The 22,516-nt window shown below is 42.1% G+C and overlaps 1 protein-coding gene across 2 annotated transcripts; it reads left to right on the forward strand.

Annotated features, from left to right (window-relative positions):
- Positions 1-3,221: 3,221 nt before the first annotated feature.
- On the forward strand, positions 3,222-19,462 carry LOC124019524 (basic helix-loop-helix transcription factor scleraxis-like). Of its 2 annotated transcripts, XM_046334886.1 has the most exons (3): positions 3,222-4,456; positions 18,015-18,099; positions 18,840-19,462. In XM_046334886.1, exons 1-2 carry the CDS (start codon positions 3,872-3,874, stop codon positions 18,051-18,053), a joined length of 624 nt encoding a protein of 207 aa, XP_046190842.1. In that variant the 5' UTR covers positions 3,222-3,871; the 3' UTR covers positions 18,054-18,099; positions 18,840-19,462. The 2 variants fall into 2 exon arrangements, with proteins under 2 accessions (XP_046190842.1, XP_046190841.1); XM_046334885.1 differs by having other exon boundaries at positions 18,015-19,462.
- Positions 19,463-22,516: the final 3,054 nt, after the last annotated feature.

Genomic DNA, 22,516 nt, shown 5'->3' on the forward strand with positions numbered 1-22,516 from the left:
TCAGTGACAGGGTTAAAGATGTGTCCCTCATCAGTGACAGGTTTAAAAATGTATGACAGGGTTAAAGATGTGTCCCTCATCAGTGACAGGCTTAAAGATGTGTCCCTGATCAGTGACGTGTTTAAAGATGTGTCCCTCATCAGTGACGTGTTTAAAGATGTGTCCCTCATCAGTGACACGTTTAAAGATGTGTTCCTCATCAGTGACATGTTTAAAGATGTGTCCCTCATCAGTGACAGGTTTAAAGATGTGTTTAAAGATGTGTCCCTCATCAGTGACAGGTTTAAAGATGTGTCCCTCATCAGTGACATGTTTAAAGATGTGTCCCTCATCAGTGACAGGTTTAAAGATGTGTCCCTCATCAGTGACATTTTTAAAGATGTGTCCCTCATCAGTGACAGGTTTAAAGATGTGTTCCTCATCAGTGACATGTTAAAGATGTGTCCCTCATCAGTGACAGGTTTAAAGATGTGTTCCTCATCAGTGACATGTTTAAAGATGTGTCCCTCATCAGTGACAGGTTTAAAGATGTGTTCCTCATCAGAGACATGTGTCCCTCATCAGTGACAGGTTTAAAGATGTGTCCCTCATCAGTGACAGGTTTAAAGATGTGTCCCTCATCAGAGACATGTTATAAAGATGTGTCCCTCATCAGTGACAGGTTTAAAGATGTGTTCCTCATCAGAGACATGTTACAGATGTGTCCCTCATCAGTGACAGGTTTAAAGATGTGTCCCTCATCAGTGACAGGTTTAAAGATGTGTTCCTCATCAGAGACATGTTATAGATGTGTCCCTCATCAGTGACAGGTTTAAAGATGTGTCCCTCATCAGTGACAGGTTTAAAGATCATGAGACATGTTATAGATGTGTCCCTCATCAGTGACAGGTTTAAAGATGTGTTCCTCATCAGTGACATGTTTAAAGATGTGTCCCTCATCAGTGACAGGTTTAAAGATGTGTCCCTCATCAGTGACAGGTTTAAAGATGTGTCCCTCATCAGTGACAGGTTTAAAGATGTGTCCCTCATCAGTGACAGGTTTAAAGATGTGTTCCTCATCAGAGACATGTTATAGATGTGTCCCTCATCAGTGACAGGTTTAAAGATGTGTCCCTCATCAGTGACACGTTTAAAGATGTGTACCTCATCAGTGACCCGTTTAAAGATGTGTCCCTCATCAGTGACAGGTTTAAAGATGTGTTCCTCATCAGAGACATGTTATAGATGTGTCCCTCATCAGTGACCCGTTTAAAGATGTGTCCCTCATCAGTGACAGGGTTAAAGATGTGTCCCTCATCAGTGACAGGTTAAAAAATGTATGACAGGGTTAAAGATGTGTCCCTCATCAGTGACAGGGTTAAAGATGTGTCCCTCATCAGTGACAGGTTTAAAAATGTATGACAGGGTTAAAGATGTGTCCCTCATCAGTGACAGGCTTAAAGATGTGTCCCTGATCAGTGACGTGTTTAAAGATGTGTCCCTGATCAGTGACGTGTTTAAAGATGTGTCCCTCATCAGTGACATGTTTAAAGATGTGTCCCTCATCAGTGACAGGTTTAAAGATGTGTCCCTCATCAGTGACAGGTTTAAAGATGTGTTCCTCATCAGAGACATGTTAAAGATGTGTCCCTCATCAGTGACAGGTTTAAAGATGTGTAAAGATGTGTCCCTCATCAGTGACATGTTTAAAGGACCTCATCAGTGACAGGTTTAAAGATGTGTCCCTCATCAGTGACATGTTATAGATGTGTCCCTCATCAGTGACAGGTTTAAAGATGTGTTCCTCATCAGAGACATGTTATAGATGTGTCCCTCATCAGTGACAGGTTTAAAGATGTGTTCCTCATCAGAGACATGTTATAGATGTGTCCCTCATCAGTGACAGGTTTAAAGATGTGTCCCTCATCAGTGACAGGTTTAAAGATGTGTTCCTCATCAGAGACATGTTATAGATGTGTCCCTGATCAGTGACAGGGTTAAAGATGTGTCCCTCATCAGTGACACTAGATATTAAGTAATGAATTCATGTTGAGATGTTATACCAATGGACAGAACACATAGAAGGACATGTCAGCTGATGATGTAGCAAGAAAAGGAAGCCGTGTCTTTTGTACAATTGTTTTTAGCTATTTTCACTTACTCAATTAATTTATCAAATGTAATTTTGCAATTGAAATGTGGCCATATTTTGCAATGTGGAAATGTTGCCATGGAAAGCAGTATATTATTTCCTATGTTGATGACATTTTCTTGGCATCTAGGACCATTTTGCAGTATATCTGATTATTGTTCAGCAAGAAAATGTTTTCTCCCCTGAAGCAGTTGATTAGGATGGTGAAAGTAATACTGTGTTGAGCTGCCTGCATGGTCCTGTGAGATATGTCAAGTGGAGAGAAAATCCTGCTACTGCATGTCTATGTAATAGTAGCATAGGCATTCTGTCAGGTCCACCTGGCTGCAGTATTCTCCCGTCCGTCCACTTCCTCCTCCCAACTTTATTGCCTCTAGCACTTCCTGTTAATCAACCATGGCGCTGACTGTTGGCTACTTTTCCGCTGTCAATTTCACAGAATAAATATTATGAATAAATAAGAAAGATGAAGGTTGACTGAAACATTGTGTAACTTGACAAATTATACATTTGTGATATTATCTTTCAACAGCCGTCACGTGTTGCCCTAACCTCACGTTAGTGCCACGCTAGTCAAATCAGTCAAGGCAGTGCTTTCTCATATCGTAGAACACTGAGATGAAGACAATAGTCCAGAACTGTGCTGTTGTGCTAGTTGAGAACGAGAGGTGTGAAACAGTTGACATGAAATCAATAGGCTTCTGTGTAGATGGTGAAGTGGAGAAGGAGAGGAGAGGAGAGGAGAGGAGAGGAGAGGAGAGGAGAGAGAGAGAGAGAGAGAGAGAGAGAGAGAGAGAGAGAGAGAGAGAGAGAGAGAGAGAGAGAGAGAGAGAGCATAAAGTAGTGGACCTTACCATCCAGCGTTCAGTGACTGTCTATCACATGTATTTGTTTTCATCATCATACAGACCACCTTTCTTTTCACCTTCCCAGCCCCAGTCCAACCCCAGCCCCAGTCCAGTCCAACCCCAGCCCCAGTCCAGTCCAACCCCAGTCCAACCCCAGCCCACCCCAGCCCCAGTCCAACCCCAGCCCCAGTCCAACCCCAGCCCCAGTCCAGTCCAACCCCAGCCCCAGTCATACCCCAGCCCCAGTCCAACCCTAGTCCAGCCCAGACACTCAGAGAGTCTAACTCAATCTCTGAGATTTCTATAGAGCAGAGGGGGGAGTAGAGCAGAGCAGCAGGCCCTCCCACCGCCTACATAGAGCAGAGGGGGGAGTAGAGTAGAGCGGAGCAGCAGGCCCTCCCACCGCCTATAAAGGACAGCCATACGGAGACACTCAGACAGAAATCACACGTGTATCTGTGTAGAGGCAGAGGGAGGCTAACAGCACGCTGAGGGGAACTCAGAGGAAACAGACGCTCACAATATATCCAGCCAGGAGTGAAGGAGGGGTCCACCTTGAGAGAGACAGACAGACAGAGAAAGAGAGATAGGTGAGAGAGTGAGACAGAGAAAGAGAGAGAGAGAGAGAGAAGAGAGAGAGAGAGAGAGGTGAGAGAAGCAGAGAAAGAGAGAGAGATAGGTGAGAGAGTGAGACAGAGAGAGAGAGAGGAGAGAGAGAGAGGTGAGAGAAGCAGAGAAAGAGCGAGAGATAGCAAATAGTGTTTTAATCTGAGTGTCTTTTGTCCTCATGTCCAAGGATTAAGTAGAGGATCTACAGTACTGGGGGATCTGGTCTTTCTACAGGTCTCTATATGAGAGAGGAGTCTCCCACCTGTCTTGTAGATCTGGACTGATGTCTTTTACGATGGTGCATACGGCTCCCCCAAGCCGCTTCATCTTCTCCGACATCAGCATGATGTCAGAGGACGAGGAGGAGAACGGCGGCAGCGAGAGCTCGGGCTCCGACTCCCAGAAGTCCTCCTTCCGTCTCAACGGTGGCTCCAACGGGTTTCAGATCAAGGTGGGAAGCAGGAAGAGGAAGTTCTGCGGAGTTGCCGGGAGGCTGGCGGGGCCCCCGATGGTGGCAGGGGCCCCGGTCGTGGAGGTGCGGCAGCGGAACGTGGCAAACGCTCGAGAGAGGGACCGCACCAACAGCGTGAACACGGCCTTCACTGCCCTGAGGACCCTCATCCCCACCGAGCCAGCCGACAGGAAGCTGTCCAAGATCGAGACTCTGCGGCTGGCGTCCAGCTACATCTCCCACCTGGGTAATGTACTGCTGGTGGGCGAGGCATGTGGGGATGGGCAGCCGTGCCACACCTCCACACCCCCATTCCACCACCACACCCTCCACAGTCTCAGCCCCTCGCCCGACCGGGGCTCAGAGAACCAGCCCAAACACATCTGTACTTTCTGCCTCAGCAAACAGAGGAAAATGGTGAGTGCCACTGGAGGGGCAGAGCTACTGTATGACTGACAGGAGAGTGGTATGGTGTGGATGTCAAGGGTCTTATTGGTTGAAATCCTCCCAGAGAAAAATAACTAAACTAGGCCGTTCATGGAGTCCCTTTAAGTGGCATTTCAACTTCCAAAAAACTATTTTAGAGCTAGTTCTGGGTTCTTATTGTAGGTAAATCTGTCATTGAGGAAATGAGAATTTCACTGTGGGCTGCGTCTTGTGGCCGAACTCCTCATGGCTAAAGGTTGGGTTTTAGCCCCACGTTATTTGGATAGTCCCCTATAGATAGTCTATATTAGTTCAATCTGTCACCAAACTATCATTAGTTTGATCATAAGAATATGTTGAATTAATTAGGTAGGTCTCGTTCAAATCAGTGTAATACTGTAGTTATTAATAAGGAGCCAATTTCATCCTAACCTGACCGTTGCACATCTAAGCTCATTGATGTGGGAATGGTTGACATGTGGCAGCCTCCCCGCAGTGTGAAATCTACACCTCTGTTCCCTACCACTGGTGGAGTCCATGGGATCAGTCAGAGAAGAAACACTGAAGTACAACCTCAACTCTCATTACATTAGACCTGCATAATATATTCCATTGAGCAGGCGCTTTGTCCCCAAAGTGACTTACAGTAGTGCGTAAATACATGTTGTTATGGGTGGTCCAGCAGGACTCAAACCCACGGTCCTGACATTACAAGCACCATGCTCTACCAACTGAGCCACGCAGGACCTGCATCAGCCCCAGGATGAGTGTCCTAGATGAGGACAGATTGTTGACGTCACGAGGAAACAGTGAGGACTAAGCCGTTGGTTTGAACCTTGTGAACTGGACAAGATCATTACTCCAGGTGGAGAGTGAGCGGTAGAGAATCGTGTATCAACAAAGTATAAATGAACCCGTAACAATTCATCCATGCAGTTCTCACAAGTTTGCCTGACGACTCATCCTGAATTTAGTTATGCTGCTCTGTCGATCACTGCATACGTTCATCTTGGAGAAGAAATGATAGTGAGCCTGGTGTTTGCCCGGAGCAATGTGAATGAGAGACAAGTCACAAATACCCTGGACAAAATAACTACTACAAGCATACAGTCAGCCAAAATAGTCACATCTGGAGATAGTATTTAAATTGTCTTGAGGACTGCAGGAGACATGTGAATCTCAGTGCTGGGTGAATGATGTAGATGTGCATCATGCCTTAATCTGAGGCTGTTCTCCTCCTCATTCCTTCTGCTGTTAACCACCTTGCCGTTACAACTCTGGGTCCCTGTCTCAAGTGGAACCATATTCCCAGTGGTGAAAAACGTACCCAATTGTGATACTTGAGTAAAGGTATAGGTACCTTAATAGAAAGTCACCCAGTAAAATACCACCTGAGTAAAAGTCTAAAAGTATTTGGTTCTAAATATACTTAAGTATCAGAAGTAAATGTCTTCTTTTAAGCACAACAGATGGCACCATTTTCTTGGCACACTCCAACACTCAGACATCATTTACAAAAGATGCATTTGTGAGTCTGCCAGATCAGAGGTAGTAGAGGATGACCATGGATGTTATCTTTATAAGTGCGTGAATTAGACCATGTTCCTGTCCTGCTAAGCATTCAAAATGTAAGGAGTACTTTTGGGTGTCAGGTCAAATGTACGGAGTAAAAAGTACATTATTTTCTTTAGGAATGTAGTGGAGAAAAATTTAAAGTACAGATACTCCCAAAAACTACTTAAGTAGCACTTTAAAGTATTTGTACATAAGTACTTTACATGACAGCCTATGGTCAACAGTAGTGTATTATATAGGGAACAGGGTGCCAGAGTCCATAGTGCTCTGGTCAACAGTAGTACATTATATAGGGAACAGGGTGCCAGAGTCCATAGTGCTCTGCTCAACAGTAGTGCATTATATAGGGAACAGGGTGCCAGAGTCCATAGTGCTCTGGTCAACAGTAGTGCATTATATAGGGAACAGGGTGCCAGAGTCCATAGTGCTCTGGTCAACAGTAATGCATTATATAGGGAACAGGGTGCCAGAGTCCATAGTGCTCTGGTCAACAGTAGTGCATTATATAGGGAACAGGGTGCCAGAGTCCATAGTGCTCTGGTCAACAGTAGTGCATTATATAGGGAACAGGGTGCCAGAGTCCATAGTGCTCTGGTCAACAGTAGTGCATTATATAGGGAACAGGGTGCCAGAGTCCATAGTGCTCTGGTCAACAGTAGTGCATTATATAGGGAACAGGGTGCCAGAGTCCATAGTGCTCTGGTCAACAGTAGTGCATTATATAGGGAACAGGGTGCCAGAGTCCATAGTGCTCTGGTCAACAGTAGTGCATTATATAGGGAACAGGGTGCCAGAGTCCATAGTGCTCTGGTCAACAGTAGTGCATTATATAGGGAACAGGGTGCCAGAGTCCATAGTGCTCTGGTCAACAGTAGTGCATTATATAGGGAACAGGGTGCCAGAGTCCATAGTGCTCTGGTCAACAGTAGTGCATTATATAGGGAACAGGGTGCCAGAGTCCATAGTGCTCTGGTCAACAGTAGTGCATTATATAGGGAACAGGGTGCCAGAGTCCATAGTGCTCTGGTCAACAGTAGTGCATTATATAGGGAACAGGGTGCCAGAGTCCATAGTGCTCTGGTCAACAGTGCTCAGAGTCCATAGTGCTCTGGTCAACAGTAGTGCATTATATAGGGAACAGGGTGCCAGAGTCCATAGTGCTCTGGTCAACAGTAGTGCATTATATAGGGAACAGGGTGCCAGAGTCCATAGTGCTCTGGTCAACAGTAGTGCATTATATAGGGAACAGGGTGCCAGAGTCCATAGTGCTCTGGTCAACAGTAGTGCATTATATAGGGAACAGTAGTGCATTATATAGGGGGTGCCAGAGTCCATAGTGCTCTGGTCAACAGTAGTGCATTATATAGGGAACAGGGTGCCAGAGTCCATAGTGCTCTGGTCAACAGTAGTGCATTATATAGGGAACAGGGTGCCAGAGTCCATAGTGCTCTGGTCAACAGTAGTGCATTATATAGGGAACAGGGTGCCAGAGTCCATAGTGCTCTGGTCAACAGTAGTGCATTATATAGGGAACAGGGTGCCAGAGTCCATAGTGCTCTGGTCAACAGTAGTGCATTATATAGGGAACAGGGTGCCAGAGTCCATAGTGCTCTGGTCAACAGTAGTGCATTATATAGGGAACAGGGTGCCAGAGTCCATAGTGCTCTGGTCAACAGTAGTGCATTATATAGGGAACAGGGTGCCAGAGTCCATAGTGCTCTGGTCAACAGTAGTGCATTATATAGGGAACAGGGTGCCAGAGTCCATAGTGCTCTGGTCAACAGTAGTGCATTATATAGGGAACAGGGTGCCAGAGTCCATAGTGCTCTGGTCAACAGTAGTGCATTATATAGGGAACAGGGTGCCAGAGTCCATAGTGCTCTGGTCAACAGTAGTGCATTATATAGGGAACAGGGTGCCAGAGTCCATAGTGCTCTGGTCAACAGTAGTGCATTATATAGGGAACAGGGTGCCAGAGTCCATAGTGCTCTGGTCAACAGTAGTGCATTATATAGGGAACAGGGTGCCAGAGTCCATAGTGCTCTGGTCAACAGTAGTGCATTATATAGGGAACAGGGTGCCAGAGTCCATAGTGCTCTGGTCAACAGTAGTGCATTATATAGGGAACAGGGTGCCAGAGTCCATAGTGCTCTGGTCAACAGTAGTGCATTATATAGGGAACAGGGTGCCAGAGTCCATAGTGCTCTGGTCAACAGTAGTGCATTATATAGGGAACAGGGTGCCAGAGTCCATAGTGCTCTGGTCAACAGTAGTGCATTATATAGGGAACAGGGTGCCAGAGTCCATAGTCTGCTCTGGTCAACAGTAGTGCATTATATAGGGAACAGGGTGCCAGAGTCCATAGTGCTCTGGTCAACAGTAGTGCATTATATAGGGAACAGGGTGCCAGAGTCCATAGTGCTCTGGTCAACAGTAGTGCATTATATAGGGAACAGGGTGCCAGAGTCCATAGTGCTCTGGTCAACAGTAGTGCATTATATAGGGAACAGGGTGCCAGTCCATAGTGTCCACAGTGCTCTGAGTCCATAGTGCTCAGTCAACAGTGCATTATATAGGGAACAGGGTGCCAGAGTCCATAGTGCTCTGGTCAACAGTAGTGCATTATATAGGGAACAGGGTGCCAGAGTCCATAGTGCTCTGGTCAACAGTAATGCATTATATAGGGAACAGGGTGCCAGAGTCCATAGTGCTCTGGTCAACAGTAGTGCATTATATAGGGAACAGGGTGCCAGAGTCCATAGTGCTCTGGTCAACAGTAGTACATTATATAGGGAACAGGGTGCCAGAGTCCATAGTGCTCTGGTCAACAGTAGTGCATTATATAGGGAACAGGGTGCCAGAGTCCATAGTGCTCTGGTCAACAGTAGTGCATTATATAGGGAACAGGGTGCCAGAGTCCATAGTGCTCTGGTCAACAGTAGTGCATTATATAGGGAACAGGGTGCCAGAGAGTCCATAGTGCTCTGGTCAACAGTAGTGCATTATATAGGGAGAGTCCATAGGGTGCCAGAGTCCATAGTGCTCTGGTCAACAGTAGTGCATTATATAGGGAACAGGGTGCCAGAGTCCATAGTGCTCTGGTCAACAGTAGTGCATTATATAGGGAACAGGGTGCCAGAGTCCATAGTGCTCTGGTCAACAGTAGTGCATTATATAGGGAACAGGGTGCCAGAGTCCATAGTGCTCTGGTCAACAGTAGTGCATTATATAGGGAACAGGGTGCCAGAGTCCATAGTGCTCTGGTCAACAGTAGTGCATTATATAGGGAACAGGGTGCCAGAGTCCATAGTGCTCTGGTCAACAGTAGTGCATTATATAGGGAACAGGGTGCCAGAGTCCATAGTGCTCTGGTCAACAGTAGGGAACAGGGTGCAGAGTTATATCTGGGAACAGGGTGCCAGAGTCCATAGTGCTCTGGTCAACAGTAGTGCATTATATAGGGAACAGGGTGCCAGAGTCCATAGTGCTCTGGTCAACAGTAGTGCATTATATAGGGAACAGGGTGCCAGAGTCCATAGTGCTCTGGTCAACAGTAGTGCATTATATAGGGAACAGGGTGCCAGAGTCCATAGTGCTCTGGTCAACAGTAGTGCATTATATAGGGAACAGGGTGCCAGAGTCCATAGTGCTCTGGTCAACAGTAGTGCATTATATAGGGAACAGGGTGCCAGAGTCCATAGTGCTCTGGTCAACAGTAGTGCATTATATAGGGAACAGGGTGCCAGAGTCCATAGTGCTCTGGTCAACAGTAGTGCATTATATAGGGAACAGGGTGCCAGAGTCCATAGTGCTCTGGTCAACAGTAGTGCATTATATAGGGTACAGGGTGCCAGAGTCCATAGTGCTCTGGTCAACAGTAGTACATTATATAGGGAACAGGGTGCCAGAGTCCATAGTGCTCTGGTCAACAGTTATGCATTATATAGGGAACAGGGTGCCAGAGTCCATAGTGCTCTGGTCAACAGTAGTACATTATATAGGGAACAGGGTGCCAGAGTCCATAGTGCTCTGGTCAACAGTAGTGCATTATATAGGGAACAGGGTGCCAGAGTCCATAGTGCTCTGGTCAACAGTAGTGCATTATATAGGGAACAGGGTGCCAGAGTCCATAGTGCTCTGGTCAACTCATTATATAGGGAACAGGGTGCCAGAGTCCATAGTGCTCTGGTCAACAGCATTATATAGGGAACAGGGTGCCAGTTATATCTGGGGAACAGGGTGCCAGAGTCCATAGTGCTCTGGTCAACAGTAGTGCATTATATAGGGAACAGGGTGCCAGAGTCCATAGTGCTCTGGTCAACAGTAGTACATTATATAGGGAACAGGGTGCCAGAGTCCATAGTGCTCTGGTCAACAGTAGTGCATTATATAGGGAACAGGGTGCCAGAGTCCATAGTGCTCTGGTCAACAGTAGTGCATTATATAGGGAACAGGGTGCCAGAGTCCATAGTGCTCTGGTCAACAGTAGTGCATTATATAGGGAACAGGGTGCCAGAGTCCATAGTGCTCTGGTCAACAGTAGTGCATTATATAGTGGGAACAGGGTGCCAGAGTCCATAGTGCTCTGGTCAACAGTAGTGCATTATATAGGGAACAGGGTGCCAGAGTCCATAGTGCTCTGGTCAACAGTAGTGCATTATATAGGGAACAGGGTGCCAGAGTCCATAGTGCTCTGGTCAACAGTAATGCATTATATAGGGAACAGGGTGCCAGAGTCCATAGTGCTCTGGTCAACAGTAATGCATTATATAGGGAACAGGGTGCCAGAGTCCATAGTGCTCTGGTCAACAGTAATGCATTATATAGGGAACAGGGTGCCATTTGACAGAAACTGTAGACATTATGTTTTTTTTGTCCCATGCACAGCATAAAGATATTCATTCATCGTTGAACCCAATGGTAGGGATTGTGATAGTATCATTCAACAATAACTAGAATGTATGAATGTATAGAATGTATGCATGTATAGAATGTATAGAATGTATAGAATGTATGCATGTATAGAATGTATGAATGTATAGAATGTATGAATGTATTGAATGTATAGAATGTATGCATGTATAGAATATATGCATGTATAGAATGTATGCATGTATAGAATGTATAGAATGTATGCATGTATAGAATGTATAGAATGTATGCATGTATAGAATGTATGAATGTATAGAATGTATGCATGTATAGAATGTATGAATGTATAGAATGTATGAATGTATTGAATGTATAGAATGTATGCATGTATAGAATGTATAGAATGTATGCATGTATAGAATATATAGAATGTATGCATGTATAGAATGTATGAATGTATAGAATGTATGAATGTATAGAATGTATGAATGTATTGAATGTATAGAATGTATGCATGTATAGAATGTATAGAATGTATGCATGTATAGAATATATAGAATGTATGCATGTATAGAATGTATGAATGTATAGAATGTATGCATGTATAGAATATATAGAATGTATGCATGTATAGAATGTATGAATGTATAGAATGTATGAATGTATAGAATGTATGAATGTATAGAATGTATGAATGTATAGAATGTATGCATGTATAGAATGTATAGAATGTATGAATGTATAGAATATATGAATGTATGTATAGAATATATACATGTATAGAATGTATAGAATGTATGAATGAATGTATAGAATGTATGCATGTATAGAATGTATGAATGTATGCATGTATAGAATGTATGAATGTATGTATAGAATGTATGCATGTATAAAATGTATGAATGTATGCATGTATAGAATGTATGAATGTATGTATAGAATGTATGCATGTATAGAATGTATGAATGTATGTATAGAATGTATGAATGTATAGAATGTATGAATGTATGTATAGAATGTATGCATGTATAGAATGTATGAATGTATGTATAGAATGTATGCATGTATAGAATGTATGAATGTATAGAATGTATGCATGTATAGAATATATGAATGTATGTATAGAATGTATGCATGTATGTATAGAATGTATGAATGTATGCATGTATAGAATGTATAGAATGTATGCATGTATAGAATGTATGAATGTATGAATGTATAGAATGTATGCATGTATAGAATGTATGAATGTATAAAATGTATGCATGTATAGAATGTATAGAATGTATGAATGTATGTATAGAATATATGCATGTATAAAATGTATGAATGTATAGAATGTATGAATGTATAGAATGTATGTATAGAATGTATGCATGAATAGAATGTATGAATGTATAGAATGTATGAATGTATAGAATGTATGTATAGAATGTATGCATGAATAGAATGTATTGAATGTATAGAATGTATGAATGTATAGAATGTATGAATGTATGTAGAATGTATGCATGAATAGAATGTATGAATGTATAGAATGTATGAATGTATAGAATGTATGCATGAATAGAATGTATTCATGTATGAATGTATGAATGTATAGAATGTATGCATGAATAGAATGTATTGAATGTATAGAATGTATGAATGTATAGAATGTATGAATGTATAGAATGTATGCATGAATAGAATGTATTGAATGTATAGAATGTATGAATGTATAGAATGTATGTATAGAATGTATGCATGAATAGAATGTATTGAATGTATAGAATGTATGAATGTATAGAATGTATGCATGAATAGAATGTATGAATGTATAGAATGTATGAATGTATAGAATGTATGAATGTATAGAATGTATGCATGAATAGAATGTATTCATGTATGAATGTATAGAATGTATGCATGTATAGAATGTATGCCTTAGATTTGCAACATAGAATGAATATACAATGTTTGACTAAGGCAGCTAAACATCAGAAAGAGAATGACAATGTGAAAATACTCTTCACTATCCGGAAGGAGTCATATTTATACAATGCATGAAGAAATATTTCAGATTTATAATGCTGTGAATGGTTTTAATTCAAAGTTCAGCGACTATACAAGTTTTACAACAGTATAATTGGTCATTGGATTTGGACTTTTGGAAACAGACACATGAAAACAGATTCTGACCATATATCCCAATAATGAATCCAGAATAAATGTATCCTGGAAGTAATTGGACATTGTTAGAATCCTACAGAATAAACCAGCTAATGAGATAATTGCCCTTTAAATGATTGATCCAGTGCTGAACCCTGTATTCATTCTGCTGCTGGTATTTGAAACAGATTGAGCTCGCTCTTTTAGCTCTTTGATGTGATGCTTAAAGTAAAACTGGTCTCCATAACAGCTCTCACTCCTTTCTCCCATTAAGGCTGTCCCAAATGGCACCCCATTTCCTTTAAAGTGCTTTACTTTGTACCAGGACTCATAGGGCTCTGGTCAAAAGTAGTGCACTATATGGGGAATAGGGTGCCATTTGGGACACTGCCCCAGTGCTCATTACTCCCAGAAAAACACCCTTCAGCAGCCACTCGTTTCTTTTTTTCTAAAGAAGAAGAATATAATTAAATGAAGCATATGTGAACTATTCAGTATATAATACGAGTGCAGTTTTGTCTTTTCAACACATTTCAAGACCTGCAGAGTGGGCTAATGAGCTATTGTAGACTGTAGAGAGAGAACACTGTATAAAGTAAAACATCATTGTCTCTTCAAGGTTTTCACAAGTGTTGTTACCCTCAACTGAGGCATAAAATGTATGAAAATAAAGTCATACATGCTTAAGCTGTAGCTATGACTTACTGTGTAGGAGACTACATGCCTCAACCATATCATGCCTATCAAGTGTACTTTATCAAACTGCATACTATACTCTATATTCCATTTAGACAGAGCATGGCCAGCATTTATGAATACTGTATATTCTAGCTCTAGATTTATAGAATTATAAAGTGGAAAAACCCAGTGAATCTATAGTCTCCATATCAAGGTTAGAATGCCTGGGATCTTGTCTTCATAGGATCTAGTGATGATGCTTGGCAGTGAAGACTCCCATTGCAAACCAGGCTTCCCCTTAGGGTCCAAACATTACAGCAACATTGGTCCAGCCCAGTACCTTTAGTTAAATGGATACTGGATATTGAGTATTAAACCAAATGCAAAGTCAGAAGTGCTGGTGACACTTCATAAAAACGTTTATGAGTAAGCCATTATAAATACTTGTACATTTTACCAATATTGAAATACTTATTTATAAATTGTTGATTAAATTGTTTAATAATCATATTTATTCATGAAAGTTATGATAAAGTGTTACCAATCGGAAAAAATTGAAGTAATATAATAATATATGCCATTTGGCAGACGCTTTTATCCAAAGCGACTTACAGTCATGTGTGCATACATTCTACGTATGGGTGGTCCCGGGAATCGAACCCACTACCCTGGCGTTACAAGCGCCATGCTCTACCAACTGAGCTACAGAAGTGAATGTTTTGTGTTCAGAGGAAGCTTTTTGTTGACTGTTGCGTTCCCTCTCTGCTGTGAGCAGTACTAATAGTATGTACTCTCCTTTTCCCATAGTGCACTACTTCTGACCAGAGCCCTATGAGTCCGCGCACTATAAAGTGAATAGGGTTCCGCAGCATAGTGTTGTGTGCTGTGCAGTGCTGCTGCTCCTGCGACTGTATTCCACCTCATGCCTTGTATTGTATTGAAATGATCTTCACTGGGTGTTTTATCATGGACAGACATATGGAAGTAGTTAAAGACTAATCCAACACGAAACAGGAGTCAGTCCTAAAGTGCACATTAAATAAATTAGCGCATTTAAATTAATTGTCATATTAATGTAATTAGATTATCAGCAACAGGATCGTTATAAAGACAAAATAAATTTAATAGAGATAAAACATGTAGATGTATTTTTTTAACCTTTATTTAACTAGGCAAGTCAGTTAAGAACAAATTCTTATTTTCAATGACAGCCTAGGAACAGTGGGTTAACTGCCTGTTCTGGGGTAGAACAACAGATTTGTACCTTGTCAGCTCGGGGATTTGAACTTGCAACCTTTCGGTTACTAGTCCAACACTCTAACCACTAGGCTACCCTGCCTCCTCAGTGTCAATATATGACACTGAGCATGATGAATTTGTTTGAATGTATTTTTCCAACTAGTTAGTCATGTTGGAGTAGTGCCGCCCTATTCAGGACAATGTAATCATTTTAACTTATTATTTACTTCACAGAATAGCCAGGACACAACTATTTCATTAAGTGAAAAAGAAAGCGTGGAAAATCCATGCTTAGTAAATCAATATTTTAGATACGCTACTGTTTCAATACAAAAAGGGGAAATGTATATCATTGATAAGCCTCCTTGAAGGGTGTATTTAACTCATGCAGATGAAACCTCCTTAACCTTAATATAACAATAATATTTATTCAACAAATGATGTCCACATCTAAAGAAAACAGAAATAGATTCCAGCAGATGTTCTTATCCAGAGAGACTTACAGTAGTGAGTCATTTAGCAGACTCTCTTATCCAGAGAGACTTACAGTAGTGAGTCATTTAGCAGACTCTCTTATCCAGAGAGACTTACAGTAGTGAGTCATTTAGCAGACTCTCTTATCCAGAGAGACTACAGTAGTGAGTATCCAGAGAGACTTACAGTAGTGAGTCATTTGCTCTCTTATCCAGAGAGACTTACAGTAGTGAGTCATTTAGCAGACTCTTATCCAGAGAGACTTACAGTAGTGAGTCATTTATCCAGAGAGCAGTGAGTCATTTCTTATCCAGAGAGACTTACAGTAGTGAGTCATTTAGCAGGCTCTTATCCAGAGAGACTTACAGTAGTGAGTCATTTAGCAGACTCTTATCCAGAGAGACTTACAGTAGTGAGTCATTTAGCAGACTCTTATCCAGAGAGACTTACAGTAGTGAGTCATTTAGCAGGCTCTTATCCAGAGAGACTTACAGTAGTGAGTCATTTAGCAGACTCTCTTATCCAGGGAGACTTACAGTAGTGAGTCATTTAGCAAGCTCTTATCCAGAGAGACTTACAGTAGTGAGTCATTTAGCAGACATTCTTATCCAGAGAGACTTACAGTAGTGAGTCATTTAGCAGACTCTCTTATCCAGAGAGACTTGCAGTAGTGAGTCATTTAGCAGACATTCTTATCCAGAGAGACTTACAGTAGTGAGTCATTTAGCAGACTCTCTTATCCAGAGAGACTTACAGTAGTGAGTCATTTAGCAGACATTCTTATCCAGAGAGACTTACAGTAGTGAGTCATTTAGCAGACTCTCTTATCCAGAGAGACTTACAGTAGTGAGTCATTTAGCAGACATTCTTATCCAGAGAGACTTACAGTAGTGAGTCATTTAGCAGACTCTATCCAGGTACACTTACAGTAGTGAGTGCTTACATTTTCATTCTGGTCCCCCATGGGATTTGAACCCACAATCCTGGTGTTGCAAGCACTATGCTCTACCAACTGAGTTACACATGACCAACCCGGCCTCATAACCGCAGACCACGTGTAACAACGCCAACCTAGGACCTCAACATCCGGCTTCTTCACATGCAGGATCCTCTGAGACCAGTCCCCCGCACAGCTGATGAAACTGGATTTGCACAATCTAAGAATTTCTGCACAAACTGTCAGAAACCCTCTCAGGGAAGCTCATCTGCATGCTCGTTGTTCTCACCAGGGTCTTGACCTGACTGCAGTTTGGCGTCACAACCGACTTCAGTGGGCAAATACTCACTTTTGATGGCCACTGGAATGCTGGAGAAGTGTGCTCTTCATGGACGAATCCCGGTTTCAACTGTACCGGGCAGATGGCAGACAGCCATCATCTCATGTTTCAGCATGATAATGCATGGCCCCATGTCGCAAGGATCTGTACACTATTCCTGGAAGCTGAACATGTCCTAGTTCTTCTATGGCTTGCATACTCACCAGACATGTGAGTTTGAGCATGTTTGGGATACTCTGGATCAATGTGTATTACAGCATGTTCCAGTTCCCACCGATATCCAGCAACTTCGCACAGCCATTGAAGAGGAGTGGGACAACATTCCACACTCAACAGCTTGATTAACTCTATGCAAAGGAGTTGTGTCACGCTGCATGAGGCAAATGGTGGTCACACCAGATACTGACTGGTTTTCTGATCCACACCCCTAAAACATTTTTAAGGTATCTGTGATCAACAGATGCATATCTGTATTCCCAGTCATGTGAAATCCCTAGATTATCTCCTAATGAATTTATTTCAATTGACAAATTTCCTTATTTGAACTGTAATCTTTGAAATTGTTGCATGTTGCCTTTATATTTTTGTTCAGTGTATTAACATTCTGTCAGTAGCCATAAGATTTCCCCAAAAGCTTCAGTAAGAAAACTGACCAAAGCTTGTTTTGAAATCTGATTAGGCTCCATTTGACTCCAGGAGCATTGATTAGGAGCTCCAGCTCCCGCTTAGCTCACATACGGTACGGCCTCGCTCTGACTCAAGAAACAATGCCATTCCTATAACTTACAACCTCCTCACCAAAGCGAATAGACGTAATGCAAGCCAGGTGTGTCACAAAACACAGAGAGGTGAGAAGGGAAAATATGAGGCTCTGCTTGCTGTTCCCTGGGCTGGCTTCCTGTCCAGACAACCTGGACCCCAAAGAAATAACCACAGGAGAAAATCAAGAGTGCTCTGTTTTGATAGAACAGACAAATGCTAAACATCCCATTCTGATTCAAACCCTTTATTTTTCACTCTGTTGGCCTAGATTACAATGATGTCATTGTGACTGCAGACTGAAAAATGAGGTGAAATGGAGAGCTGGGCTACTTCAGTTCATGCATCTAATCTAAGTGTGCGTCCCAAATGGCACCCTATTCCCTATATAGTGCACTACTTTTGACCAAAAGTAAGCGTGAGTCCTATGGGACATAGTCAAAAATAGTGCACTATTAAGGGGATAGGGAGTCATCTTCAGTGGGTGAAAACCAGGAGGTCTGATGATGTTTTCTCTCTTTCAGAACAAAGACAGAGACAGAAAAACAACTGTAAGAAGATGACGCCTGAAGGACAGAAACATCCAGAGGATAAATATCCAACACTTTGGTGAAGGATCACTTCAATTAGCCTATTCTTCAAATGAAAGTTGTAATTACAGTTGTGTACTTAATGAGAATACAATATTTGTATCATATATATATATATATATATATATATATATATATATATATATATATATTGAAAGCACAATGGTGTATTTAAGACCATGGAGGATTTGATAGGTGTGTTAAGGGAGGATGTGTCAGCAAAAAGTCCATGAAACATGGGATGATATATAGACTCATGACCGGTTAATATCTATCCTTAAACTACTGGGCATTATAATGAACAGGTAGAGGAGGACAGCTATTTCAACGGCTGCAGCCCAAATGGCACTCTATTCCCTATATAGTCTACTACTTGGGCTCTGGACACACAAATGACTCGTTACTGAACCTTCCACGGACTTCAGAGCACCCAAATATGACATAACACCACTGTAGAACCCTCCCTGGACTGTATGCCCTTCACTCTCATCAATACGTGCTGGATGTTCATGTTATTGATGTTAAACATATTGTGTTATTACGCTGATGGATCTGTACTGGCTGAATCATGGGAGAAATGCAACCCTTTAGGAAGAATCAGCAGTAGTTCAGTACCATACTGGCTGAATCATGGGAGAAATGCAACCCTTTAGGAAGAATCAGCAGTAGTTCAGTACCATGCAGACCCCGACATCCCCCATCCTTTCATCAATTACCAATCAGATGGATTTCTAAAGCTCTTCTCTTTTACATCAACAGTTGTTACAGAGTGCTTTTCAGAAGCACAAGCAGAAGCTCAGCCCTCAGCCTCAGACAGTGGTGATGGTGACTGGCAGAGCAGAGGAACAGATCCTAGATTACATCTGCAGGTAGAGCTCTGGAAGTCTGCCTGTCCCGTCCCCTGACTGTCCTCTCGTTTACCTTTGGAATTCCATGTGCTCCCTCCGTCTCTCCTCCTCTTCTCCTGCGTTCTTCCTTCTTTTCCCCAGGAGCGCTACTGACTCACAGGCTCTGTTCTGATGGCTTTACAATGTGTGCAGGGTTCACTCAGATTGTCCTCTGTCCTGCATCTTTGCTGCTTCCTTTTCTATCCGCCATCCATGATCCCTGTTTGAAGAAGAAGAAGAGGTCCACTTCATTGTGCCATATCCATGGATGTCCAACTGCTCCTTGTCTTGTCCTTTTTGTCCAACCCCTCCAAAGACTTTACACACACATACAGTGGTTTGAGAGCTCTGACAGATTTCGGTCCACCTCCTGAAAAATCATCAAGATCTTTTCATAAATAGTTGAACATTTGGAAATCTGGGCCAATGTTGTGTATTGTTTATGTGTTTTTGTATTGTTTATGTATTGTTCGATAAAAATATGTTTTATGCTAATGCTCCTTTTCGTGTTATATCATGTGGTCTTCGGATCACAGTTAGTGCAAATCTTTGAAGTCAAATATCTATTCTGTTGCCATAGTAGCTAGGTGGCTAGATTGTCTGAACTGCTTGTGTAGAGCAGCTTCATAGAACACTCCCACCATTCCAGACCCCAGACCAAACCTCTCAGATCATCACCAGTGACATCAGCTAAGAAAACACAGTCCATAAGGACATCTGGTTTGGGTTGATGATACTCTCTCTGCCCAATGGAAACCCAGTGACCTGTGGACAGTTTAATCAGACCATATAACCCACATCTTTCCCTTCTCTTTACTTAATCTATCATCCAAAAACAACAAACGGTCATCATCTGTCTGCCCCTGGACTAGTGGAAAGAACCTAACTAGACTAGACTAGACCACCGGTGACAAACAGTGTTAATGGGTTATTAGGACCACCGGTGATGCTGCTGGAGTGACAGACAGTGTTAATAGGTTATTAGGACCACTGGTGATGCTGCTGGAGTGACAGACAGTGTTAATGGTTTATTAGGACCACCGGTGATGCTGCTGGAGTGACAGACAGTGTTAATGGTTTATTAGGACCACTGGTGATGCTGCTGGAGTGACAGACAGTGTTAATGGGTTATTAGGACCACTGGTGATGCTGCTGGAGTGACAGACAGTGTTAATAGGTTATTAGTGACCTTGAGTGACAGACAGTGTTAATGGTTTATTAGGACCACTGGTGATGCTGCTGGAGTGACAGACAGTGTTAATGGGTTATTAGGACCAGCAGTGATGCTGCTTGAGTGACAGACAGTGTTAATGGGTTATTAGGACCAGCAGTGATGCTGCTGGAGTGACAGACAGTGTTAATGGGTTATTAGGACCAGCAGTGATGCTGCTGGAGTGACAGACAGTGTTAATAGGTTATTAGGACCACCGGTGATGCTGCTGGAGTGACAGACAGTGTTAATAGGTTATTAGGACCACTGGTGATGCTGCTGGAGTGACAGACAGTGTTAATGGGTTATTAGGACCACTGGTGATGCTGCTGGAGTGACAGACAGTGTTAATGGTTTATTAGGACCACTGGTGATGCTGCTGGAGTGACAGACAGTGTTAATGGTTTATTAGGACCACGGTGATGCTGCTGGAGTGACAGATAGTGTTAATGGAGGTAGGACCACCGGTGATGCTGCTGGAGTGACAGACAGTGTTAATGGGTTATTAGGACCACTGGTGATGCTGCTGGAGTGACAGACAGTGTTAATGGGTTATTAGGACCACTGGTGATGCTGCTGGAGTGACAGACAGTGTTAATGGGTTATTAGGACCACTGGTGATGCTGCTGGAGTGACAGACAGTGTTAATGGGTTATTAGGACCACTGGTGATGCTGCTGGAGTGACAGACAGTGTGTTATTAGGACCAGGTGATTATTAGTGACCAGCAGTGATGCTGCTGGAGTGACAGACAGTGTTAATGGGTTATTAGGACCAGCAGTGATGCTGCTGGAGTGACAGACAGTGTTAATGGGTTATTAGGACCAGCAGTGATGCTGCTGGAGTGACAGACAGTGTTAATAGGTTATTAGGACCACCGGTGATGCTGCTGGAGTGACAGATAGTGTTAATAGGTTATTAGGACCACCGGTGATGCTGCTTGAGTGACAGACAGTGTTAATAGTTGATCAGGACTACCAGCTGCTAGCTCAGATCAATAATCACTCTGGGACACAGATGTACAATTCCTACACCAAATAAGTAGTATTGGTAACACTTTACTGTAGGTGTCCTTATTCATGCATTCATAAAGCCTTTTATAACAGCCATATAACACATTATAACATTTGTCATGAGCTGTCAAAAGTAGTTTTAAATAGCATGAGATGTTACAACACTGGTTATAATGGGTGTTAAAAATGACTGAACATACTGTTGATGTACGCTCTAATGTCAACTATTAATTACAACTGCTACTCTACAGTCTGCCTGACAACTTATGTCATATATTATTACATACTACATAAGAGTTTACATACCAGATGTTATAGCAGGATGTTATCTCATTTACAACCTCTCTGTCACAGAGAATGGAAAGATGGGCATCATAACCATGTCATATGCCCTCATAGAGGGTGCATAGACACCTTAAGTAAAGTGACATTAGGTGTTATAGAACTATGAATGTGCTTAAACCACAGAATGAGTTGATAGTATCACAAAACATTACCATTCAAAGGATCTCCAAGAAACATGGACAAATGGGAGCATTGATGTACTTACTCATAATAATACAAACCAGGGCCACACAGAGTGATTCTTGGTTGTCTTGAGAAATTCTACTTTGCAACAAAGTTTACACCTCACACACATGGTTATGGGCTTAAAGAATAATACACCTGTACCATGTCAGATACACAATTATAATGTCTTACATTTTGAGTTTGCATCCCAATATTACACTTTTTCTACATTGTAGAATAATGGTGAAGACATCAAAACAACACATATGGAATAATGTAGTAACCAAAAATTGTTTCAACAAATCAAAATATATTTATACTGTATTTGAGATCCTTCAAAGTAGCCTCCCTTTGCCTTGATGACAGCTTTTTACACTCTTGGCATTCTCTCAACCAGCTTCACCTTGAAGGCTTTCCCAACAGTCTAAAAATGTTAATATTATCTTCAGCTATAGATTTCATTTTTGATAGTATTTAAACTTAATGGCGGCCAATGAAAACTATACTGTGACTAGTACATCCTGAATAATTTCGCTAGTTAAATTTACTCAGTATGGCTAGCTTATTAATGATGTGCGATTCGCAAACAATTAGTACATTTTTGTAGTGACTAAGAATAAAGATTAGTCATTAGGAGAGTTATTTTAGGTCTAAAACATGCCATGGTCACATGATGTTGGGACCTCGTGAATAAGTCCATCCTACTGGGAAAAATGCACGCGTACTGAGTTCGATATCATCTTAGGGCGCCACTTTTGCCCAAATATCTCAACTTAAGCTAATCTTTACCTAACCTTAACCCTTACCTTAACCCAGG

This window comes from Oncorhynchus gorbuscha, unplaced genomic scaffold, assembly GCF_021184085.1.
Source record: "Oncorhynchus gorbuscha isolate QuinsamMale2020 ecotype Even-year unplaced genomic scaffold, OgorEven_v1.0 Un_scaffold_617, whole genome shotgun sequence".
Classification (NCBI taxonomy): domain Eukaryota; kingdom Metazoa; phylum Chordata; class Actinopteri; order Salmoniformes; family Salmonidae; genus Oncorhynchus; species Oncorhynchus gorbuscha.